At 44.3% G+C, this 24,798-nt stretch overlaps 1 protein-coding gene across 1 annotated transcript in view; it reads right to left on the minus strand.

Moving 5' to 3' along the window:
- The window catches only part of LOC311295384 (hydroperoxide isomerase ALOXE3-like), a 31,746-nt gene extending 7,129 nt beyond the window's left edge, over positions 1-24,617 (minus strand). Inside the window, exons 1-10 of the mRNA XM_084416730.1 lie at positions 24,583-24,617; positions 24,441-24,477; positions 24,143-24,293; positions 22,334-22,538; positions 11,935-12,016; positions 11,691-11,813; positions 10,254-10,354; positions 9,992-10,161; positions 9,736-9,879; positions 8,385-8,588 (exon numbers count right to left, since the gene is read on the minus strand). Coding sequence (XP_084272856.1) covers positions 8,385-8,588; positions 9,736-9,879; positions 9,992-10,161; positions 10,254-10,354; positions 11,691-11,813; positions 11,935-12,016; positions 22,334-22,538; positions 24,143-24,286 — 1,173 coding nt within the window. The 5' untranslated portion in view covers positions 24,287-24,293; positions 24,441-24,477; positions 24,583-24,617. The remainder of the gene's footprint in view (positions 1-8,384; positions 8,589-9,735; positions 9,880-9,991; positions 10,162-10,253; positions 10,355-11,690; positions 11,814-11,934; positions 12,017-22,333; positions 22,539-24,142; positions 24,294-24,440; positions 24,478-24,582) is intronic.
- Positions 24,618-24,798: the final 181 nt, after the last annotated feature.

A 24,798-nucleotide genomic window follows, 5' to 3' on the forward strand; every position in this document is an offset into this window, starting at 1 on the left:
GCTTTTTCGCTGAGGAGCCGATCAGCCCCCGGAGTCAGTGGTGGTCCAGCAATAGTGGCGAAGGGACTACGTCCTCCGTTGGTTTGCATACACAACCAGGACATTCCCTTTCAGTCGAGAACGTCAGACGTAGTCGACGTCGACTGAAATGGGGATTATTGAAAGCGTCACTAGTACTGCTATCTTCCAGTGACTAGACAGAAGCCTTCTGATCCCCCCGCGAATTAAGGCGGAGAAGGGACAGGGCTTTAGGCCAGGGAAGTGACTGCTGTTCCTACAGGACCACTAGGAAAGCGTTCCCTGTACATGGAAGGAAGGGACGCTGCGGAGGCCACATCCTGCTCACAAGGAGATAACATGTGGAGAATACACATATGGACTGGGCGAATTGACGGGCAGTACAACATATGGAATGTCACTGGTGAGGCTCCAGCCTATAACCAGGGGGAGCTACTCACCAGACAGTGAAGGCAGAAGACTCTGCCAAGGGAAGACACGGGCTCGCCGTAGGGAGTCGTATTGTGGAAGAATACACATATGGGATCACCGTGGGGATCGCAACATATGGACCCAGCCTAGCACAAGTTCCACTAGTGCATACGAGTGGTAGGCCTGGCTTCGGATGCTCCGCCGCGTCCGTCGCCAGAAGGTAAGGAGGAACTCGACAGGGTTCGGTTAAAGCAGGGTTTCTCAAACTCGGTCCTGGAGGGCCACTGTCCTGCACAGTTTAGCTCCAACCCTGATCAAACACACCTAGCTGTGAGTTTCTAGTGATCCTGAAGACATTGATTAGTTTGCTCAGATGTGTTTGATCAGGGTTGGAGCTAAACTGTGCAGGACAGTGGCCCTCCAGGACCGAGTTTGAGAAACCCTGGGTTAAAGGGAACTCAACTGGAGCAAAAATGGCGCACGTATCCAGTCCATAGGAGGGGGATGGCGCAGCAAGCCAACACTTCGAACCGGGCTCGAGTGAAACTGGCTTCATGAAATGTGAGCCCACGAGAAGCAGCGGTTTGAACATAGGTGTCGCCCAGCCCCCAACTCTAGATTATCTGTCAGCGAAGCACACTGTGTCAACGCCTAGGCGGGAGCACACACTCACTTCAGAGGAGCTCACCACGTAAGTGGACAAGTGCATCTCGGGATTTAACACCAAGATGAAGGCAGCCACCTTTATCAGTGGGCCAACGTCGCTTGGAAACAGCCTTCCCTTTCAGCTGATTTCCTTATCAGACAAGAGCTGGTCTGGGGCCTTAAGGCTTGCATTCTGTGCACGTATAACTGCAATGAAGTGGATGGACAGAGAAAGCCAGGGCTGGGTCTGGCCCCTCTGGGGCAGCGCTTGCAGGTTCACCACCTGGTCCCACCTTTTAGGGAGAGGTAGGAACCTTGGGCACACATCCAGGCCGGGGTCTCAGCTAGTGAGAGGTAGCCGGCCCAAATTCCAGGCACAACTCGTTGACCGAAAGCAAGCAAGTCCCTACCCTCTAGTAGAGACCACGTGAGCAGGAGAACTGTTTCTTTAAAAACAGAATTTTTAACTCACTGCCTGCAGTGGCTCAGGGGCTGTCTCTGCAGTGCTGTAGCACCAGAGTTAACCTGTTAAGCTGCAACCCCACTTTTGAAAAATCCCCAGAAATGACATACCCAAACTGAAACAGATACAGTTCATGAACCCTTTGCATTAAAAGCACAAGTATGATCTCATTTGAAAGCTGACACCTGGCAGTTTATTGTAAATGTAGAATTAATTATTGTCATAATGACAAAAATTGTTATAAATAGCTTCAAAGTTTTGTAAAATTATTAGAAATTAATTTTTATGAAACATCCTCATGAAAATAAAATTGAAGTTGGCACTGGAGCAATCTAGAAATGCACTACAGCTAAAGCCATATGTCTAAACATTCTATGTTTAAAATCTGAAGATAATAAGTCCAAAACTCTGTATTTAGTTAAATGTTTTTCAAGACCATGTCAAATGACTTTATTTTGATTTGACGCTAAAATGCTACTGATGTTTATTGTCATCTTCTAACCATCTATCCAGTATATTGTCTCTATTGTTTTGTGGTGCAGACGATCCCCATTCAGTCTCAGTCTCCCCCTGCACACATTCACACCTCTCCAGCCTGGTTATGGCTCGAAATATGCATTTCTTTTGTCTGCATTATAGCTACTAACGACTGGCTATTCACAGGCTATTCATAGGGTTTCAGTCCCTAATTTCTTTTCTCAAAGTTTACCCCACATTTTAAACTGTATCAAATGCATTTCTTGAATAAAGACACATTTCAGGTAGCATTCAAAAAATAATAAAAGTATAACTTCTAGGTAGCAGGTGCACCTAGGGCTAGCTAGCATGTTAGCTTAGCACACCATCAATACACGACAATTTATGAGATTAAAACCATGTTTGTGCTCTAAACTTACTTTTTAACGCACGTTGAGTATTTTAAATAATCTTCTGTGATCTAATTTGGCTTCAGATAAAAAAAAATCAGACAGAAAATATACTATTGGATAGTGTTCTGCACAATGATAGTCTATATAGATTAGCATTACATTATAAATATAATCTATTATTATGAAAATACCTGGCATGGCTTGAAAAACACAGGTAACTCAAATATCAGTGCAATCATGTTTATTGTCTTCAAAACATCTGTATCTGCATGTTACAGCGCGATCTCGTTAGCTTTGTGTGTATCAGTGACGTCCTGGAATGTCACATGGTCATGGCTCTTCTTCATGTTCCATATATGGACTATTATTGTGCATGTAGCGCCCTCAGGCTATTGGTATGAATTAAAAAACACAGTATCGGAATACCAAATGCTCATAAAGATTACATCGACGCATTTGGGTATAAATTCAATAAATATTATTCCTGTCTATAGAAATATGATGTAAATCTATGAGAATCTATCAATATTTCTCCAAATCTGCACATTTTTGAGCTAAAGCCCTGAGGGACGTTGTTTTGTGTATCGCTGTCATGACGACAGCACGGAGTTTTTTATGAATGAAAGCGGCTGACGCGCATAATTCATATTAAAGGTATCGACTCATTTTTTCATTTCATAACTCCTGACACAAATTAAGACATAACTGTCACTATGAGTTTCTCAGAATACAATAGTGGTCAAATACTGAAACTTGAGTATTATATCTTTTTAATTATGTATAGTTTGTCAAGGTATAACATTAAATCTGATAGTAATTTTGAATTAAATAAATAAATAACGCTTCAGTGCGCGGGCGCACTGGCAACGGTTAACAGGTTAAGGCCCAAGAGGATAAAGAGGGGCGCAAGGCTTTTAGTTACCTTGCTCCCTCAGGAACCTGGTGATCAGGACGTGCTTCCCAGCTACTGCATCATGATGTGAGTCAAAGAAAAAATAGAGGCAACATCATTTTGAGGGTGGGGGACAAAGCCCTCACTCCAACCCATCTTGCAGGAAAGAGAGCACTGAAATGACCGAACACTTTCAGGATCTCCTCACGGAGAGAAGATGAATAGGTTCCACTTCTATTCGGCGTAAGCAACACTTCCTCTTCCTGAACGTGGGTGCCATCATGCCCCGTCCCTGAGAATGTATTCAGGGGAAAGTCAGGAAGGGCTGTCGAGGAGAACTAGGTCTGGTTGGGCCAAAAAAGGGGCAACTATCAAGACCTGTTCCACTCCTGATCTAGCACTTTATGTGCAAGCGACCTGCGTGCACAAGACAGGAGCATTGCTCAACACCAGGGGTGAAGAAGATCACTGAGCTTCAGGAGCATTTCTGCTCAACACCTGAGTGTGATGAGAATCACTGAACTTTAGCGGACGCCAAGCGATAATGAATCGTGTAGTCACTTTTTAGAAGGCTCACTAGGGTACGCATTTCTGCGGGGCCCCAGGGCAAGCCGGAGCTAATGTCTGAACAAGGGACAGACCTGCCCAGCTGGACGGCTGGGGATGGAGTCTCCACTCTCCCTGGCCATAGGCTGTCGTGGGGCTCGTGGGCGACACGATTGAGCGGGCCAAAAGAAATAGTGGAATGAAGCGACTTCAGAAGCTTCCAAGTCCAAGGAGGAGGTGACGGGCGAGTTGTGACATGCAAGGGAAGCTCAGCGCAAAGGTCGCTATGTGTATTTTAGACCAGTAACAGCTCGAAGAGCAGCCGTGGCTCAAAGCGAGGTGAACTGCAACAACTCGAGGTAATGGATACCAATGCAGTCAGAGGTCGCCCAGGCCTCCGTTAAAGCATGCCCTTTGTACGTGGCCCCTTTTCAGGGCTGTGACCCGGAGAAACAAAGGACTGAATACGGACTGAGGGTTTGGCTGCAGGCCGGGGTGATCTGTTGTCACACCGGGCATGCGGCTCTGCCACGGTCACCTCGGGACTCAACCTTAAGCCAGTGCTGAAGTGGTCTCCATATGGAGGAAGCCATGTGGCTGCATCTACCATATGCCCCAGGAGCCTCTGAAATTTTTTTTCAGTGGGACCCTTTCTCACTTCTGTGTAGCACCGACCAGACACGCCGTCTTCTTGAGGAGACATGTTGGATCGAGTCAATCTCCTTACTGGAAAAGAGATACTCAGCCCTTGGGTGAGATTACTCTCTCCCAGTTGACCTGAAGACCCAACTGGCTATGGAGCACTCGAAGGGTAGGATTCTTTACTTGATACTTCGAACCCTCGAACGCACACGCAGGATGGCCCGTGATGTGGAAGGCTAGAGATCTGAAGTACATGTCATTCAGGTCGAACGCTGCAGACCAAACTTGGGGACGAGACGCCTGACTGTGTAGTAACTTGGACGGACGCTTTCGAAAAAGGGCCCGTTTCAAGTGACACAGGGCCAAGATGGTCAGGACCCACCTCGTACTAGGTACATGAAGGACGAGTTCCTTAAAAACTGGCCTTCATATCGGCTGGAGGGAGCGGCACGATCGTGTCCTTCACTAGTAGGACAACGACATTCGCGCACAAGACAGGAGCACTGCTCAACACTAGATGTGATATTATCACTGAACTTGAGTGGGCGCCGGCGATCATGAATCGCATAGCCGGTCCAGACTGTTTGGGAAGCTCTTTCGCCTCTACAAATCAGGCCCAGGAGACCACAAACTTACCTGAGGTGGGGCAGCGAGGTGGAAGACAGAGATGTGAGTGTGCAGTGCAACACTTACCTGTCTCCACTGGACTGCAGGGGATGCGTGAGAAGGCGGATAATCGGGTCCTCGAACCGCACCAAGCTGTCCTCTGGGGGAGCCCTGGTTGAAACGGCCGGTCCACCCATTACGGATGGACCAGCACGCTCCACGGGGGATTCCACTGGCTGCGGTGGAAGGGAGGAGTGAGGAGCCCAGTGAATGGTTACCGGGTGAGACATCCAACACTATCCTCCTGACACCCACCCCACGTGGCACCTGAAGGCAGGGCGTGGTAATGGGCACTCTCGCTTCGCGGACGAAGGCGAGTCTCGACCTCAACACCACGACAGTCATATTCCCACAATGAGAACATGAACTGTCCACAAAAGCTGCTTCAGCGTGCTGTAAGCCCAATCACGTGATGCAACAATTGTGACCATTACAGAGAGACAGGGAACGAATGCATCCAGAAACGCACGGGCGGAATGACATCTTTTTCTTTATTTTATTTTTTTCTTTATTTTTATTTTTATTTTTATTTCCGTGTCCGTGCACAAGATGAGCAACAGCGCTGTCCTGTGAAGCGATCTCCAAGGTGAAATAATCCAGCAAGTATATCTCCTCAAAGAGTCAAACAGTCACAGTCAATGACAGCCAAGCCGCACTGCTTGAAACGGCTTACCGGTGAGGCCGATTCAACGCACACACATACACAACATTGGATTGGAACACACACTTACATACATTTTTGTATATATTGTATATATTGATTTTCAGTTCTGGGTTGTCAGTTGATCTAGCTTGTTGTTTTGTTTACATTGTGAGCAATTCTATCCAACGCTTTCATAGAGTGTCTAGAATGTATATTTTGTGGTGTATATTTTTTCTTTGTATAGGCAGAATGTTACAATATTATTTTCTTAATTTGCAGGATTTGTTTTATGGAATGAGACATACAATAGTAATGTGTGTATTGTGGTTTTTTTTGTGGCAATGTCGTTTAAAATATGGAAGCTGCACCAGAACTAGTCCAATTCCATGCCTTCACACAAACTGTTTGTGTTCATTCATTATTTATGAAATAATTCCCAACATGTTGATGCAAACCAAACAATTATCCCTTAACACATTAACCAAAAGCCCAATGCATAATTCACTTTTTTTTTTCTTCACAAATCAATGCAGAGTTTAATCGCATCACAATCAAAAGCCTCAAACCAGAATTTTCCTCATCGCTTGATCAAAATGCTGCTTGAAACAAAAAAAGTGGCAGTTGAAAAGAGACTTTCTGAGTGTCTTGCGCAAATTAAATATGGTAAGCTTTCCAATGCTTCTTTCTTAAACAAAATTCTGGTAGTGTTTTAGCTCAGTTTTTTTTATTTCATTCTATGTTGTAACATATTTATCAGAGTGCTGACGTCACTGAATTATTTTGTTACTAGATTTTTGAGCTAATTTTATATTCCATGTTAAACTTTTTTTTATCCAGAGCACTTTCATCACTGCTACGTGCACAGTTCTTCATGGCCTTCCTCTCATTCTTGAAAAGAACCCTTTTTTTTTTCTTTCTTTTTTTTTTAACAAATGTGTACAGGTAACTTTCTCTGTATATTTCATTAAAAACTTTGATTCCCCTCACATACATTACATATAGACATTCAATATGCTTCATTCAGCTCTCTCATCTTAGATCAGACATGCAAACTCTGCATATGCATATGCATTTTGGATATGGATTTTCATTTGTAATGTAACCAGAATTTAAATATTGCTGTTCCTGTTTTTATTAGGACTGAGATTGACACACCCAAAACTTCTTTAATCAGGATTCTGACCATGACAAGGGAAGACAGCCAGGATTCTCCCTCCACAAGCACTATTTGGAGTCTTGCACAACATTAGTCTAGACGGAGCCATAGTCATGGATGATCTTGACAACTTTCCAGGTGCCATGTGCCTAATTTTTAGGCTGATTAATGTGCTAAATTCTACGTTTTTCTTTCCCTTGGACACAAATCTCTAGAACCAAAACCACATTTACTTAAAAACCTTCTGTTGATGTAAGCGAAGGCTGTTTGAGATTGTGTTAAAGGCATAGTTCACCTAAAAATTTAAATTCTGTCATCGTTTGTCACTCATGTTATTCCAAACCCATAAGACTTTGGTTAGTCTTTGAAACACACGTTTAGATATAATTAAAGAAAACCAGAGAGGTTTCTTTAAAAGTCTAGGCAACCAAAACTTAAAAGATCCAAGAAGGTCATTAATATGCTAAAATCAAATGGATTCATTTTACAATGCCTTTTATAACCTTTTTGAATCTTTTAAGTTTTGTTTACCTGGACTTTCAATGGAGGGACAGAAATCTCCTAGATTTCATTAAAAAATATCTTAATTTGTGTTTCAAAGTCTAACCAAAGTCTAATGGGTTTGGAACGTCATGAGGGCGAGTAAATGATGAAAGAATGTTCATTTTTGTGTGAACTAACCCTCAAAGGTTAAAATGAAAATTCTTTCAGTAATTACTTACCCTCATGTTGTCCATGTTGTCCAACCCCCATAACAGCGCAGCGCTTCTGGGTTGTACGTCAGAACGTAGGCTCTCTATTGGCCGACGCTGGTCATGTGTGTGATGCGTGTGATGCTGGCCAATAGTGAGCCTACGTTCTGACGTACAACCCAGACGCACTGCGCTGTTACACTACGTGAACTCACTAGCAGAAAACTGATAGTTCAGAAAATGAATAGTGGAATAAAGTCGTTATATTTGTTATTTTTGCGCACAAAAAGTATTCTCGTCGCTTGATAAACTTATGGTTGAGCCACTGTAGTCACTTGGACTATTTTAAACATTGTCTTTACTAACTTTCTGTGCCAGCAATTTTCAATTACATAGAAGCCTATGGAGGAGTGAGCCAGCTCTCAGATTTCATCAAAAATATCTTAATTTGTGTTCCGAAGATGAACGAAAGTCTTACGGGTTTGGAACAACATGAGGGAGAGTAATTACTGACAGAAGTTTCATTTTTGGGTGAACTAACCCTTTAAAGCTTGTTGTTGTTAACACAACTAATGATTTTGAGTTAACAGTACTTGACCAACACGTTTTCTTTACTAAATTAATTAAGTTTTGCCAACTAAAAAGCCCGACATGCTATGCCATGCCATTTTTTGCCCCAGACATGCCATGAGCCCTCACCGTTCACACGTCAAACCAACTCATGCGCGACAGATTCAATACCTTGTAGAGAGGATGTGGTGAGGGAAGATTGCGTAACGTGGCCACGGTGAACACCTCCGCCAGCAGGTGAGACCTTAGCAGGTGAAAGTCCACCTCGTGAACGCCAAACTCTGCGTTTCGGACGAAGATCTTGGCCAGTCTCCAGTCGGCCTTTGAATCCGTTGGGAGGAAGATGGGGTTGTCTTTGCTGGGCTGTTGCCTTAACTGTGCAGATAAAAAAAAGGGGGGGGTTCTCTCTTTTAAGAAAATGAGAACGATTTTCCACAGTATCTGTCATAATTACTATATAAAGACATTAACATCTTAAAAAAAGATTTATTTAATGTTTATTTATTCAGACAAGTTTGCCTACTCATCAGTTATACATTACATATCAACTTTACTTTGTTTATTTGCCTAATCTTATTTACCTAATCTTTCAAGATTTATTCATCCCCCCCACTCATTTTGCGCCTAGGTCCCCAGGTACTTCTCTTTTGGGTCAAAGCACTTCGACGTCACCCTGGGATGTCGCTTGTGACGTAGTGATTCTAGATAGGTCTGTAACCCCAATCACGCTTCACAGAACAATACAAATACCAAAATAAGCTCACTTTTACAATTTGAAAAACGTTCTTTTTTAATTTAACTCAAAATGGGGACTCGTTTCCTTTTTTCCTACATCTTGCTTATTCAAAGCATATCAAAGTGCAAAAACAATTACGAAAACAAAAAAAATGTATCTTATGACATAATCATCAAATGAACAATCATTAGATCACAATCATCTTTCAGAACAGATAGAAGAATTTACGAGTCTTCAAAGATAAATGACCTAAACAGATCTAAACAATGTCGATCAATATTCAGACACAATGCTTGTGGAAGGTATCAAGTCATTTTCAGTTCAAAGTCCATAAGGGAAGCAAACCAAACAAAATGCATTTGAAAGTTTTGTCCTTAAGCAAAGCGTTCAAGAGAAGGATGTTTGATGTTTGTGGGCTTGTGTAGATGTGTGTGAATGTGCTGTGTGAAGTATGGGATAAAAGTCCGCTAAACCCATCTTTTCCAAGAGTCAGTTGTGATTTAAGGCTCCATTTCGGAGTGAGGATGAACTGTTCAAGGCCTACCTGAAGTCCAATGTGCAGTCAGAATATCTGAGGCCTGTCCAAAACTAGATGAAATTCACTCACGGTCACAGCATTCCAACCCCACGCATTCCTGAGCATTTCCCAGCTGAAGCTAATTCTAATCCCTCTACATGCTCAAGGAGCGATGTCCCATACAGGGTGATGTCTTGTGTTCTCCCTCAAAGAGCCGAGGTTTTATTCATAACCTGTGGATTTCTGCACTCCGGATGCAAGATACGCACCTGAATGGCGATGGGGAGCATCATGCCATGAGGGTTGCAGTACAGCAGGACCAGGGGAGCCGTGAGATACTGCTGCCTGTCATCGACAACATTCCCCACCAGCCCGTCCAACATCTTATAGTCAGACAGGAAGATGTTCCCTTTCTGGGTATGGGGGTAGATCACACCAAATAATGAAGAAACACAGGAAATGAGACAAAACCAAAGCAAACCAGACCCAGTCATTCCAAATCATTGCCATTTGCAAGTAGCGTACCTCCATCTCCTGCTTCAAGCTGCTCCCTCTTAGGCTGTCGTTGACCATGTCATCTGTGACGGGGAAATTTTCAGGCAGATTTGAGCAGCGCTGGATCATCATGGGATTGAGGCCATTCAGAAACTGGTAGCCAAAGAACTTGTCCTCATCCCAGTGCTCCTGACAGTATTCTGCAAAGCATGCTGTGTCAGAACATATGCTACAGTACAGGCAGTACTTTATTTGCAATACAGTAATTTGAACAGTTAATTTAGTTGAGTACCAATGGTTTTTACTCTTTCACAAAGGATTGCTTTTAGTTTGCTGATGCTTCCCCATGATTTTCTGTTGTTAGCTAATCCAGTTAGCTTCAGAACAGCTAACCTGCACACAAAGAATACACAGGTACACAGTGCAAACATTAAAGCTGCAGTCGGCAAGATTTTTTTTATCATATTCACTGAAACCGACACTATGCTCCGACAGAACAACATAAATCAGCCAGTTTTAGAAAAAACCTAGCACTTCTACCTCCACCTGGAGCCTGTTATTTGTTTTGCAAAACAACTTCTGGTCCAATCAGCGCAAAGTTGTGTTAGATCTGACTGTCAATCACAGTTCGTGCACACGCCACAGATCCCCCTCCCCTGCACACGGCGAGGTGATATCTCTGCTCCCAAGTAGCAGTGCCTTGCCTGTGCTTCACCCCAATATAGTCCCAAGTCAATATCTGCCGAGGAAATCGCCTAGTCTTAATCTGCATTGCTATTTGTACTTGTTGTGAATACGCAGGCCAACAGAAGTAATTCGTTTGGGGTTTTGGGTTTTTTTTTAATCACTTTTACTCACGACATGCTAGCTGGCAACAAAGGATTCTATTCATTGTGCTAAGCTAAGCTAGCGGCAGCGCTGCCAAACTAAAACAATGCATGCACTGAGACAAAAATGTGTTTACCCAACTATCTAAATATAGGAAAGACGGTGAATAACCCTGTTTCAAAAAACGGTGGAGTGTTCCTTTAAGCTTGCTGTCGTGAGCTCACTACTTATGAACTCTCTAAATGCATCTCTCAAGTTTCCATTACATTGGGTTAGCCTACTTTTTTTAGCTGAGAATACTTTTACTTTTAGCGAATCCTTGAAAAATGATTGCAGTTCATTTTTGAATAAAGCATATTCCAAAGTAATCGGACATTGCCTCTACGTCACCAATATAACTTATCTCTCCTGTGGTGCCTGGGTCCATGGAACCCGGATGCAACAGAAATGTGTAAATTGTAGGTGAGAAAAGGAGAAAAGAAACATGGTAAAAAAAAAAACAGTTAATCTGATGAAAAACAGATGCCTGCAGTGTGCGAAACTACACCAACACTTAGACACAGTTGCAACAGTGATATATTTTAAGCACGAGAATCTGTCTTCTCCCTCATTTTCATGTCGAGTGAAACTACACTGATGGGAACCTGCTGATGCTACCAATAATTGCGATCTGGAAGAGGAAGCCTATATGGCAAAGATTAACCATGAATAGGCCTACTGTCCATATTGCTTGTAATTGAAATTAAAATAGAGTCGACACCTGTTCAGCTGTTTCCCTAAATTCGTATCGTTCTGTTGTTTTAAAAACCCAATATTGAGTCCAGCAGACCCGTGAACACTGAACAGTGTGTAACAAAGAGATGAACACTGCAGGAGGGTTAAAAATGACTTGGTCACTTACTGCTTTGCTGCACTGGAGTAAAACTCTGTTTCCTTTGTGAAAGAGAATCGGACTTCAGCTGGCAGAGCGAGGGCAGTTTCACAATCAATAACTTGTGGTGTGCCGTCAGCGTACACGCGCCACCTGGGGGTAGAATATTCAGCTGTACTTCAATGGAAGGAATTTAATTTCACTGAATTTATTTGAATATAACGCAGAGTCTTTGCTGTCACACCCGACTTGTATTAGTGTGCTGCCCACAAACCTAAATAACTTTTGTTGCTCCTCTAGCTCCCTCATCCTTTGTCTTTGGGCTATTGGGTTGGTGTCCTGGAACACAAGTGAAGCTGAAATGCAAATGCCAACATTAATTCACAATCTAAATTTGTTAATGTTTGCAAACAAAAACATTTAAAATAAATAAATAAATAAATGTAGCCTATATTTTTGTTACATGTTGCCTTTGGCTTGCTCAGTTGGGGATATTCTGGGGATATCTAATTTGATTTTATCAATAAATTCCACTAGAAACAAACCTTGTTGTATTATTTTAATTTAATACTGTGAAGCTGCTTTGATACAATCTGTATTGTGAAAAGCGCTATACAAATATACTTGACTTGACTTGACTTGACTTGACATATTGAAAAGCATATTTAACACCTGTTTGATTAATGGTAAAGACCCTAGTTCATGGAAGGGAGCACTCATTCATAGAATACCAAAGAAAGACAATGTACCAGAAGACTCCTCAACATGGAGGGACATCTCTCTATTGCCATCTGTATACAAAGTCTCTATGAAGTGCCTGCTTTCAAGAATATTACCTTGGCTGGTTGATACTGGAATTCTGTCTGACAAACAAAAAGCTTACATTGATCAACAAGGCATGAATGAGCATGTTTTTTGCTTAAAACCTGCCACTGACGATTTTAAGCATGAATCTGCTAACCTGTACATTGTCTTCCTTGACTTCAGAGATGCCTTTGGCACATTCCCTCATAGAGTCAGGATTGATGCATTGGAAGAGATACAGCTCCCCAAGGTCTATGTGGATATAATAAAATGTATATATTGTGATTCCTACCTACAAGTGATCTGTGGTAAAGACCTCACCAGACCAATACCACTGGAGGTAGGAATCAAAACTGGTTGTCCATGGAGTGCTGTAAACTTTATCATTGCAATAAATCAATGGCTAAAATGGCTCTGTGCACATGCCCCGCCCCACGTCTTGTCACCAAACCCAGTCCAGGGCTATGCTGATGATGTGGACGTCGCATCCCGAGATGAAGGCGTGATTAAAAACATGTTGTCATGCACTGACAGATTCCTGACATGGTCTGGCTTACAAGTAAAGCACAGTAAATGTGCAGTTTTCTATGAGAGGAGGAGCGGTGGCAACCGCTGGTATAGATTCAGGGCCGACCAACCCCCCGATTTTATCATCTTAGACCAGCCACTCAGAGTGTACACTAGACATGAGACCTACAACTATCTGGGTCACAAGTTTAACATCGCTGGAGAATGGAGTCTGCAAGGACTGACATGGCACATCAGTTTATGACCAGACTGGATCTCATTGATGCAGCACCTCTTCCTGTTACTCTAAAAGTGCAAGCAATAAGAGATATAGCTTTCTCTAAAATTCAACATCTTTTTGCAAATGTCCATATTCCACAAAAAGTATTGCGTGAAATGGACAACAAAACCATAAGCGTGGTTAGGAAATGGCTTTGTCTCAACACACATTGCATAAGATGTTTTATCTTCCAGAAAAGACAGGACGGGGGGCTTGGAGTTCCACACTGCATGTGGGAGTACACAGCCACAAGACAGTCCCACCTCACCAACATGCTTAACTGTGATGATGCCAGCGTGAGGCAGATGGCCAGGGCATCCTTATTGCTGGATTTTAAAAAACGGAAGGTGCTACACGCATGTGCTGGGGAAGATAGCTTCCTGGGCTTTAAAAGAAAGACCAATGGAAAGCTGGATGGACAGGTACAGGGATTTGGTGTGTCATCACACTGGCCAGACTTAAACAACCTATGCTGGAGGACAGGTACTGAACTGAAGTGGACCTCTCACTGCCGACCTGTATATTATTATACAATATTCTCCTCAATTCTCACCTCTCCTCAATATTATTAACTCGTCTTTATCTTTAGGTCATGTTCCAAGAACATTTAAACTGGCAGTTATAAAACCTCTCATTAAGAAACCACAATTAGATCATAATAACCTAGCAAATTATAGACCCATTTCAAATCTTCCATTTATGTCTAAAATATTAGAAAAAGTGGTGTCCGCTCAATTGTGTTCTTTCTTGCAAGAAAATGATATCTATGAAAAGTTTCAGTCAGGATTCAGGCCGCACCATAGCACTGAAACTGCGCTCGTTAAAATCACAAATGATTTACTTTTAGCTTCTGACCAAGGCTGTATCTCAATACTAGTTTTACTTGATCTTAGTGCTGCGTTCGATACTATAGATCACACAATACTCTTAGATCGACTACAAAATTATACTGGTGTTCAAGGACAAGCATTAAGCTGGTTCAGATCATACTTATCTGACCGCTACCATTTTGTCTATTTAAATGGAGAAAAATCGATCATAACTCCAGTAAACTATGGAGTGCCGCAGGGATCTGTGTTAGGCCCTCTATTATTCTCAGTATATATGATGCCACTTGGAAATATTATAAGGAAACATGGAATTAGTTTCCATTGTTATGCTGATGACACTCAAATATATATTTCATCACGGCCAGATGAAAACGCTAAATTATCCAAATTGACAGAGTGTGTTAAAGATATAAAAGATTGGATGACGCGAAATTTTCTTTTATTAAATCCAGACAAAACAGAGGTACTACTTATCGGTTCAAAAAAACGCCCACAAAACCTCTCGCAATACAACTTTAATATAGTAGGATGTCCTGTTACTTTATCCTCTACAGTAAAAGACCTGGGTGTTATACTCGATTGCAACCTGTCTTTCAAAAATCATATTTCATATGTTACAAAAACCGCCTTTTTCCACCTTAGAAACATTGCTAAGCTACGTGACATGCTATCTCTTTCTGATGCAGAAAAGTTAGTTCATGCATTCATGACCTCGAGACTAGATTACTGTAATGCTTTATTAGCTGGTTGTCCTGCATCCTCAATTAACAAGCTACAGTTAGTCCAGAATGCCGCCGCTAGAGTGCTTACTAGATCAAGAAAATATGATCATATAACACCGATTTTATCATCACTGCATTGGTTACCTATAAAGTTCCGTATTAATTACAAGGTATTGCTACTTACTTATAAAGCCCTAAACGGCTTAGCTCCAGTCTATTTAACGGATCTTCTATCGCCCTATAATCCATCGCGCTCTTTAAGATCACTTAATTCAAGGCTTTTGGTCATACCTAGGATATCCAGAACCACCAAAGGAGGGAGAGCATTTTCACATTTAGCTCCAAAACTCTGGAATAGCCTTCCTGATAGTGTTCGTTGCTCAGACTCGCTCTCCAAGTTTAAAACTAGATTAAAGACGCATCTCTTCAGCCAGGCATTCATATAATATTTTTAATCTTACAGTTCAAATTACAATCCGGCCTCTAGTTAATAAACGCCAGAGGAGAACTGGCCCCCGACTGAGCCTGGGTTCTCCCAAGGTTTTTTTTCTCCATTGGGTCACCTGATGGAGTTTCAGGACACCATTAGGTCACTTGATGGAGTTTTTCGGTTCCTTGCCACTGTTGCCTTTGGCTTGCTCAGTTGGGGATATTCTGGGGATATCTAATTTGATTTTATCAATAAATTCCACTAGAAACAAACCTTGTTGTATTATTTTAATTTAATACTGTGAAGCTGCTTTGATACAATCTGTATTGTGAAAAGCGCTATACAAATATACTTGACTTGACTTGACTGTAGAGATCTCTGATGCAGTTGTAGAGGACCCATCTGTCATCGTGGAAGCCAGGCTGCGCCATAACAACACTGTTCACCTGCTCCAGCTTAGAACATCAAGACAGACTCTCTTGTATATTCAAAGAGCCCAAAATATGGAGTTCTGAAACTCCAGGGAAAGTTGGCTGCCCTGCGCGGACCACTCTGTATCACACACCACTGTAGAAGCTGTAGAAGCAGTGCCACCATGAGTGATGAGATCCTCACTTTCTGTGTCAAAGCATGTCTGCAGGTTCTTCCTACAAAATACAACTTATCACTGTGGTTCCCTTTCGTGGTCACTACGAGTTACGTTGTGACGACGAATGGGGTTTCGCTTAGAAAGCCTCTCATCTTTGAGAAATAAAACGAGCCATTGGCAAAGAAATGCCATGGGTCTGCAGAATTTGCATTGCGTAACTCCGCCTTACCTCATGGGTATATAAGGAAGTACGCTGGCAACATGCAGATATGTTTTCGCTTCGGAGCCAAGAGTTTTCTTTACTCCCACAAGCCATGGATGTTGGCGCATGATCCATCTGCCTAACGGTCATGAGCGCTGTTTCGCGTGTTGGGCTTAATCATGCTCGGCAGCGCTCGTGAATGAGTCATGTTTTCATTGCGGGACCTTGACCATCGCAATGTTTATAGATCGAGACTCAATGATCTCCGTGTGGGTAGAGTCCCCTCTGCCACACCACAATCTATCTCTTCCTCGAGAGGGGATACTTTGGCTGGTGGCCAGGGTGATCTGAGAGTTATGGTGTGGCATATAACCGACGAGTCATTCCTCGGGCCACGCCCCCCTCCACATCGCAAACCGTGGGGCTTCCGTGTGTGGCTGGTTCCTCTCAGGACCCAGTTTTTCATTCAGGGCTCCGGCAGATGATGTCATGTCACTCACAGCATCACAAGGTGGGCTTGATTCCTCTGGAAATGAAGATTCGACTGCGTTGCCTCCCTCGGGAGTGCCAGCGTTAGTCGAGTCAAATCCAGAGCTGACGGTCATGCTTTCCTGGGCAGCTGAAAGTGTCGGTTGGAGTGGCGCCGCCCTCCCCCGAGAGCTGTAGGCTGGACGATTGGTTCCTGGGCGCGGCGCGTGCAGCACTACCAGCACTCGCCCCCAGTGCCTTTCTTCCCACCTTCACTGCACTCGTTGACGCGGCGATTATGGTCTGTATGTTCTCTGCCACTATTGTGGCACAGGCATGCAGTGCTGTGTGTCATCTTCGCCTTCGAGGCAGTGCTGACCCGGGAGTTCTGACAAACCAGGCAGCCGTGGAATGCTGGTCCTTCCCTGGCCAACACTGACAGAACACGGAAACTCAACCACGCCCCCACGCAGGGACGCTATGCCTCCCATGTCCGGGCTGGTCGATCCGCACACTACTGGCCTCGCTCTACAGGCGAAATTGGTACCTGCGTGATCTCTGGGCCAGGTGATGTCCACAAGTGTGGTCCAGGAATGGGCTCAGCCAGGTTGATGTGAGGGTGTCTGGGAACTCGTTTTCTCAGCTCCCCCATATCCCAGGCTGGGCTCTTCGGCGGTGTGACCCAACAGTTTTCAACTGCCCAGAAGTAGGCTAAAACGGCAGGCTAAGCAGCACTCCTGAGACGGGCAGCTTGGAGTTAGGGCTCAGTTCTTCTCAGGAGCTGGTAGCAGGGCCACTCCTTCCCCCGGGGAGAATATTTTGTTTTTAAGAACTGATGCCCCTTCCCCTGAGCCCCCAGAAGTCCCAGATGACAGTGTGCGCCGCTCACGAGCCTCGCCACTCTCGTCCCCCTCTGTCGCCAGACCCCTGTCAGAGCAGGCCCCCGTGGAACGCTGGTCCTTCCCTGGCCTCCTCTGTCAGGACGCGGCAATGACCGTGTCCCCACACCGGGTCGCTACGCCGTCCATGTCCGGGCCGGTCATTCCGCTTCGCTGCCCCACGAGGGTATGTCTGTGGTACCCATGACCCTGCTGGTTCAGTTCTTGGGAGCCTGGCTAGAGCGATTCAGTTCGCACAATCTCCTCCCCGCTTCCGGGGAGTCCGTTACACTATGGTGGACGGCAATGTCCCTGTCATGCGTATGGAGGTCACTACCTTACTGGCGAAAGGTGCGGTCGAGATTGTCCCTCCAGCCGAAATAAAGTCCGGGTTCTACAGCCCCTACTTCATTGTACCAAAGAAATCCGGTAGGTTACGGCCAATCCTGGACCTGCGCGTCTTGAACCGTTCCCTCCACAGGCTTCCGTTCAAGATGCTCACGGCCAAACGCATTCTCAAATGTGTGCGGCCACAGGATTGGTGTGCAGCGATCGACCTGAAGGACGCCTACTTTCATGTCTCCTTTCTCCTCAACACAGACTGTTCCTACGGTTTGCTTTCGAGGGGCGGGCATATCAGTACGCGGTTCTCCCATTCGGTCTAGCCCTGTCTCTTCGCGTCTTCACGAAGGTCGTCGAGGCAGTAATTGTTCCTGCTACGGCAACACAGGGTTCCCATCCGGAATTATCTCGACGACTGGCTGATCCTAGCTCGCCCTCGAGACCAGGTTTGCGAACACAGGGAGTTAGTGCTCCGGCACCTAGCCCGTCTGGGCCTTCGGGTCAACCAGGAGAAGAGCAAACTTTGCCCCGTGCAGAGGATCTCTTTTCTCGGTATAGAAATCGACTCAGTCGCCAGGTGAGCGCAGATTACGAGCCCCGAGGTGGGAATGGCAACACGGCACGCTCCGAGTACCAGTTATTCCGACCTGCCGTCAGACCTTCACCCCGTGGACGAACCTCAGCTTTCTACGGGCCGGAGTGCCCTTAGAACTAGTTTCCAGGCATGTTGTTGTCTCAACAGATGCCTCCACCACGGGCTGGGGTGCCATGTGCAATGGACATGCTGCCGCGAGCTCCTGGACAGGACCCCAGCGCCTTTGGCATGTCAATTGCCTCGAGTTGCTCGCAGTCCGTCTCGCCCTGCACCGCTTCCGGGCGTTGCTCAGGGGTCAGCACATACTAGTCCAATCAGACAATACCGCAACAGTAGTGTACATCAACCGACAAGGTGGTCTGCGCTCCCGCCGTATGTCGCAACTCGCCCGCCACCTCCTCCTATGGAGTCAGAAGGTCGCTCTGAGGTCGCTTCGAGCCATTTATATCCTGGGAAACCTGAACTGTGCAGTCGATGAGCTCTCACGGCTTCAGCCTCTCCCTGGAGAATGGTGACTCCATCCCCAGTCGGTTCAGATGATTTGGGATCAGTTCGGGGACGCACAGGTAGATCTGTTTGCCTCCCACGACTCGTCCCATTGCAACCTGTTTTACTCCTTGACCGAGGGCACGCTCGGCACGGACGCACTGGCGCACAGCTGGCCGCGGGGCCTTCGCAAGTATGCGTTTCCCCCAGTGAGCCTTCTTGCATAGATCCCTGTGCAAGATCAGGGAGGACAAGGAGAAGGTAATTTTGGTTGCCCCTCATTGGTACAACCGAACCTGGTTTTCCGAACTAGTACTCCTCGCGACAGCACCTCCCTGGCCAATCCCTCTGAGGAAGGACCTCCTTTCTCAAGGACGGGGCACCCTATGGCACCCTCATCCCGATCTTGGAACCTCCACGTATGGCTCCTGGACGGGACGAGGTAGGTTTGAGTACCCTACCACCAGCGGTGGTGGCTACCATCACTTCCGCTAGAGCATCGTCCACGAGACATGCCTACGTGTTGAAGTGGAACCTCTTCGTCACCTGGTGCTCTTCTCTCCGAGAAGACCCCAGAAAATGCCCGATCAGTGTCGTGCTTTTCTTACTGCAAGAAGAGTTGGAGTGAAGGCTGTCTCCCTCCACCCTGAAAGTGTATGTTGCCACTGTCGCCGCACATCACGACGCAGTTGAAGGCAAGTCCATGGGAAAGCACGACCTGATACCTCCTCGCTGAATCTGAAGACTGAATCCTCCTCGCCCTCCTCTCGTACCCTCTTGGGACCTCTCAGTGGTTTGAACTGCCCTGCAGAGTGCTCCCTTCGAGCCTCTGCAATCAGTGGAGCTTAAGTTCCTGTCAACGAAGACAGCGCTCCTGGTTGCATTGGCCTCCGTCAAGAGAGTAGGGGACCTGCAGGCATTTTCGGTTGACGAAGCGTGCCTGGAATTCGAGCCGGCCTACTCTCACGTGGTCCTGAGACCCCGGCCTGGATATGTGCCCAAGGTTCCCACCACTCCCTTTCGAGACCAGGTGGTGAACCTGCAAGCGCTGCCCTTGGAGGAGGCAGACCCAGCCTTGGCACTGCTCTGTCCAGTACGCGCCCTCCGTGCTTATGTAGACAGAACGCAGTGTTCAGGACCTCAGACCAGCTCTTTGTCTGTTATGGTGGGAAGCTGAAGGGAAAGGCTCTCTCCAAGCAAAGGTTGTCTCACTGGATAGTGGACGCCATTGCCTTGGCATACCAACAGCAAGGTCGACCATGCCCCCTTGGTGTGACGGCCCACTCCACCCGGAGTGTGGCCTCCTCTTGGGCTCTAGCGCATGGTGCCTCGCTAACAGACATCTACAGAGCTGCAGGCTGGGCGACACCCAACACATTCGCCAGGTTCTATAATCTCTGAGTGGAGCCAGTGTCCACTCAGATATGTGTGATTATTCTCCTCAGGTGAGCCTCCCCGAGAGGCCCTGAGTTCCTCCTGGCCTGTACTTGTACTCAATCTTAAAAGTATGCTTAAAAGTATAATTAAGTATTCAAAGTATACTTGGCTTGTAGTTGTGTTTACTCTTTTGATCGAGTAGCCTATTAAATATATTTTTTTTTACATCGTTTTTCATTTACAGTCTTATGAAACTTTCATTGTTTGAAAGTGTTGATTAGAATATTGATATAAAACAGATATGTTTCTAATTCTGTGTATCTGAATTTGTGTGTAGGCTAGTCCATTGGTAGTGTACACAGGAATTTAATTTAATTCTACTTTACTCTTTCCCCATCATTGACTGAATTTTCCAGCTATCCATGTTTTCACTGTTATACGGTAGGGGCGCCCCCATGACACATCTTCTAGTACAGAATTTCCGGAAAAAAACACAGGAGAAGAAGAAGCTGAAACAAGTGATAGAAGATTGCTCACTCAAATGTAAAATAACGTGATCATCAAACATTAAACAGCGTATAAATCAAAAGTGCTTAATGTGACCAAATGAAATGAAGCGTAACCAATGAAGAGGAAATGACTGTGAAGCTTTTGAGGTGTTGAATTTACGCCATGGGCCCTATCTTGCACCCAGCGCAATTGACTTTGTACACCGACGCATGTATCATTCTTATTTTCCCTCCACAGACGCACGTCGGTAAATTAGGGAATGAACTTGCGCTCCCGGGGGCGGTTCAGCGCAAAGAGGCGGCGTGTTCCGGCGCAAACGTTCCCTGATGCTATTTTGCATGTTTAGAAAACAATTCCGCCACAGACCAGGAAAAGTGGCGAAATCATTGTGGTGTCCATGAAGATGTGAAAAAATAGGCATAAATCTAGCTTACACATTTACCCAAATTATTATACGCCTGTTTAACCGAAGCTAATTTGTGTGTGTTTCTCCATCCCCAATGTCACTTCTCTGTGTTTTACGGCCCTGACAAGAACGTCGGTCTCCTCGGCTGTGAACCGCTCCTGGCAAATCCGCCGTTATAATAGCAATCCGCCATGGAACAAGCGCGCCTGCTCTTAAAGGGAATGTGAGATGTCGCTCTGATTGGTTTATTTCACGTTACGCCCAAACCACACCTATGAGTAATGAAGCTACTTCAGACCAACACATTTTAGATTTGCGTCGGTCACAAGAGTCATTTATCCCGCCGGTATAATAGCAACAGCGCCCAAGACCCGCCCTCAAAGTTACTCGCGATCCGAGTGAGTGCGTGTGTGTGTGTGTGTGTAGTGTTTAGTGTTCTAGGTCATGTACACAGGCTGGCGATCCGTGGACTTTGCATTGGGGGGATTTCTAAAACAGGCCAAACAGTTGGCAAAGTACGGTTCAATCTCAGCAACTATAGGAAGCTTGTTTGTTTGGAAAAGGCGATGTTTCCTGTACCCTTAGACCTGTATAATCCATAACAATGTGCTGATTTGTTTAAATCTGTTGGATTATTCAAAAAAATTGATTCCTAATGAAATTTGACTTGTAATGTGGAATCAAATAAAGTATATAAAATGTGTGTGTGTGTGTAAGCATAGCTTACATATAGGCATCCTTGGCTGGTGGACCTGTCACAAAGCATTAAAAATATGCAGGAAGTAAAAATAAAAATGTATAAACACTGTTCTGTAATAACTCTGTGTGATATCCCTAACACCCCAGATATCACCCACATAAATGATTATAGTAAAATATGATTATATTGATTGTATTATATTGATTATTTTGAAATAGGATGCTCTAAATATGAACACTCGTTTCACCTCCAAGTTGTTAATATATCAGCCACTACTTGGCATTATCACAAGCCTGGGTTTCCACTGCCAACCAATTGATCTTGTATTCAGGGGCTTGTGCATGTACATAAACTTGTTTTGCATATAGGTTGCAGCTGGGTGGGTTAAGCAAGCCCACTGCAAAATGATTATAAAAAGTATTGAGTGTGTGTGTGTGTGTGTGTGTGTGTGTGTGTGTACACATGCAGTATATTTGCCATCACCATTGAGCTTTCAATACACCAGTAAATGTGAATTTTGGCCATGACTTGAAATGGGAGTGCCTACCTTTAGCAGGTCTTAAAACGAGCCTCTCGTTACAGTCGAGCCAGCAGTAGCACGGAAACAAAATCTCGTCTCCTTCTGGCGTATTGATCAAGATCTTATCGCAGAACCACTGGTTGTGAAGAAGACCCATAAACGGCTTGGAGTGGAGCTTGACAGCTATGAGATCTCCCAGGGACGCTTCACAGTGTATCTTAAATTCTCGCTCCTGCACAGACAGATGTACAATGGCGTATTAGGGCCATTGTAGGTAAAAAATAATAATAATATGCAGTTGGGGAGGGGGTTTAAAATTCAGAGAATTTCCATTAAAAAACACAGATATTCTGTGATTATAAAGTCACAAATTTGCACGAAAAAAACTCTGAAAAACAGTGTCAAGCAACCACATCACTTTATGTTGCAAGGATGTAGCCTACCTCATCACACCCAGACGGCCCCGTAAACAAAGATCCCACAGGCACACGTTAGTGAGGAGGTGCAACTAGTATGAAACACTGAAACGTTCCTGGCCAGTAATATAACCACATTGCTTCAATTTAATAAATTCCACTAGAAACAAACCTTGTTGTATTATTTTAATTTAATACTGTGAAGCTGCTTTGATACAATCTGTATTGTGAAAAGCGCTATACAAATATACTTGACTTGACTTGACTTGACTTTGCATTCAACCTGAACCTGATCCACAGCCCGCATCACAAAGGCATCATCCAGACAGCATGCAGGGGCAGCGTTCAATGAGAACCTATTTCTCGATGGTTGAGGCTGAGGCAAGCTGTGATTGGAAGAAACAGCCTATAGCCTGCCCAGTTAATCTATTGCTTTGGATATTCATGATAACCCGTTATGAATTTAATGTAATAGCTAGTCTTTATTACTGGCCAAGCACGTTTGACAGCCATATGTTCCTCACTAACGTGTGCATGTGAGATACGTGGTTATGGTGGACTGGTGTGATGAGGTACAGCCTTGCAAAGTGAAGCGATGTGGTTCCTTCACACTACTAAGTTTTTTTCTCGCAAATTTGTGAGTTTATAATATTCAAGTTTCAATTGCGATTTTTTTTCTCTGGATGTTACAACTATACGTAATATTAAGACTAGTGTAACTAGTATGGAGCATATGGCTGTCAAACGTGCCTGGCCAATACAAGACTGGCTATTAGGCCTAAATTAAATTGATAGCGATTATCATGAACATCCAAGGCAAAACAGTGTTAATAGATTGATTGGGCTATAGGCTGTTTCTCCTTTTAACAGCTTGCCTCAGCCTCATCCATCGAGGAATTGGGTCAAAGTTGTTGGCCCTGGGTGCTCTCTGGATGATGCCCTCGTGACGCGGGCTGAGGAGCAGGTTCAGTCTGAGTGCAAAGTCAAGTCAAGTCAAGGCAAGTATATTTGTATAGCGCTTTTCACAATACAGATTGTATCAAAGCAGCTTCACAGTATTAAATTAAAATAATACAACAAGGTTTGTTTCTAGTGGAATTTATTAAAGTGAAGCAATGGGGTTATTTTTTCATGGAATTCTGACATCCTGAGTTTTTTTTCTCAGAATTTTACCCCAGTACCAGCCACCCCCCACCCCCCGTCCAGCTCAATGTTATAACTTTATTTACCTACAATGTCCCTAATACGCTGTCATACATATAGAAAGATAATTTTAAGGTAAATAAAAAAATGAATTTTTTTAGCATTACTCCATACAACTTGTATACTCACTCTTTCAATTATCTTCCATTAAATGTAGCGTTACCTGATCGTTTTTAGTCCAAAACTCCCTACTGTTAGTTTAATTGGGTGCACTTACCGATCCTTGCCAAAACCCCTGAATGGGATTTAGATTCTGTTCCTCACTCTCAGCCTCAGTGCCACGTAGTTGGATGTAGATAAGGCTAGTGGTGCCGGCCAAGAGCCTCTTTCCTGTGTACGCCTTTACTGTGTAGATCACCATGGCTGTTCTGCAAAGTAATGGACAATTATTTTTAAGAGAAAATACAGACATAATGAGACCACAAAAGAATATCAACAAGTCAAGAGATGTAGAGAGTGAAAGAGTAAGAGTAAGTGAAAGAGAGAGTCTCACCTATTACTGAAAGAGAACTCACAATGTTACTGCTGTGAGAATCGCAACAACTGTTGTAACTAGATTGATTATAAAAAGAGAGCAGTTTGTCATGGAAATTACAACAAAAATTATATACATTTTAATTGAACATTCCGTTGCAAAGATCTTCAAAGTTTCATTACCAGGTTTTTGCCAAAACAAGGACCTTGTTCCTTTCAAAATGACCTGAACAAGAAGATTCCAAGCATTTTATATCTGTCTTGTAATGTATTCATTTTCGTCAGTGTCATGACACCCGATCTAAAGATTAATACTTTCCTTTGTATAAATAAGGAAATGTCTTCAAAATTATATTGAGCAACTTGATTTGTCATCATGCAAGCACAAATTATGAGGGG

Source organism: Rutilus rutilus (assembly GCF_951802725.1).
Source record: "Rutilus rutilus genome assembly, chromosome: 8".
NCBI lineage: Eukaryota > Metazoa > Chordata > Actinopteri > Cypriniformes > Leuciscidae > Rutilus > Rutilus rutilus.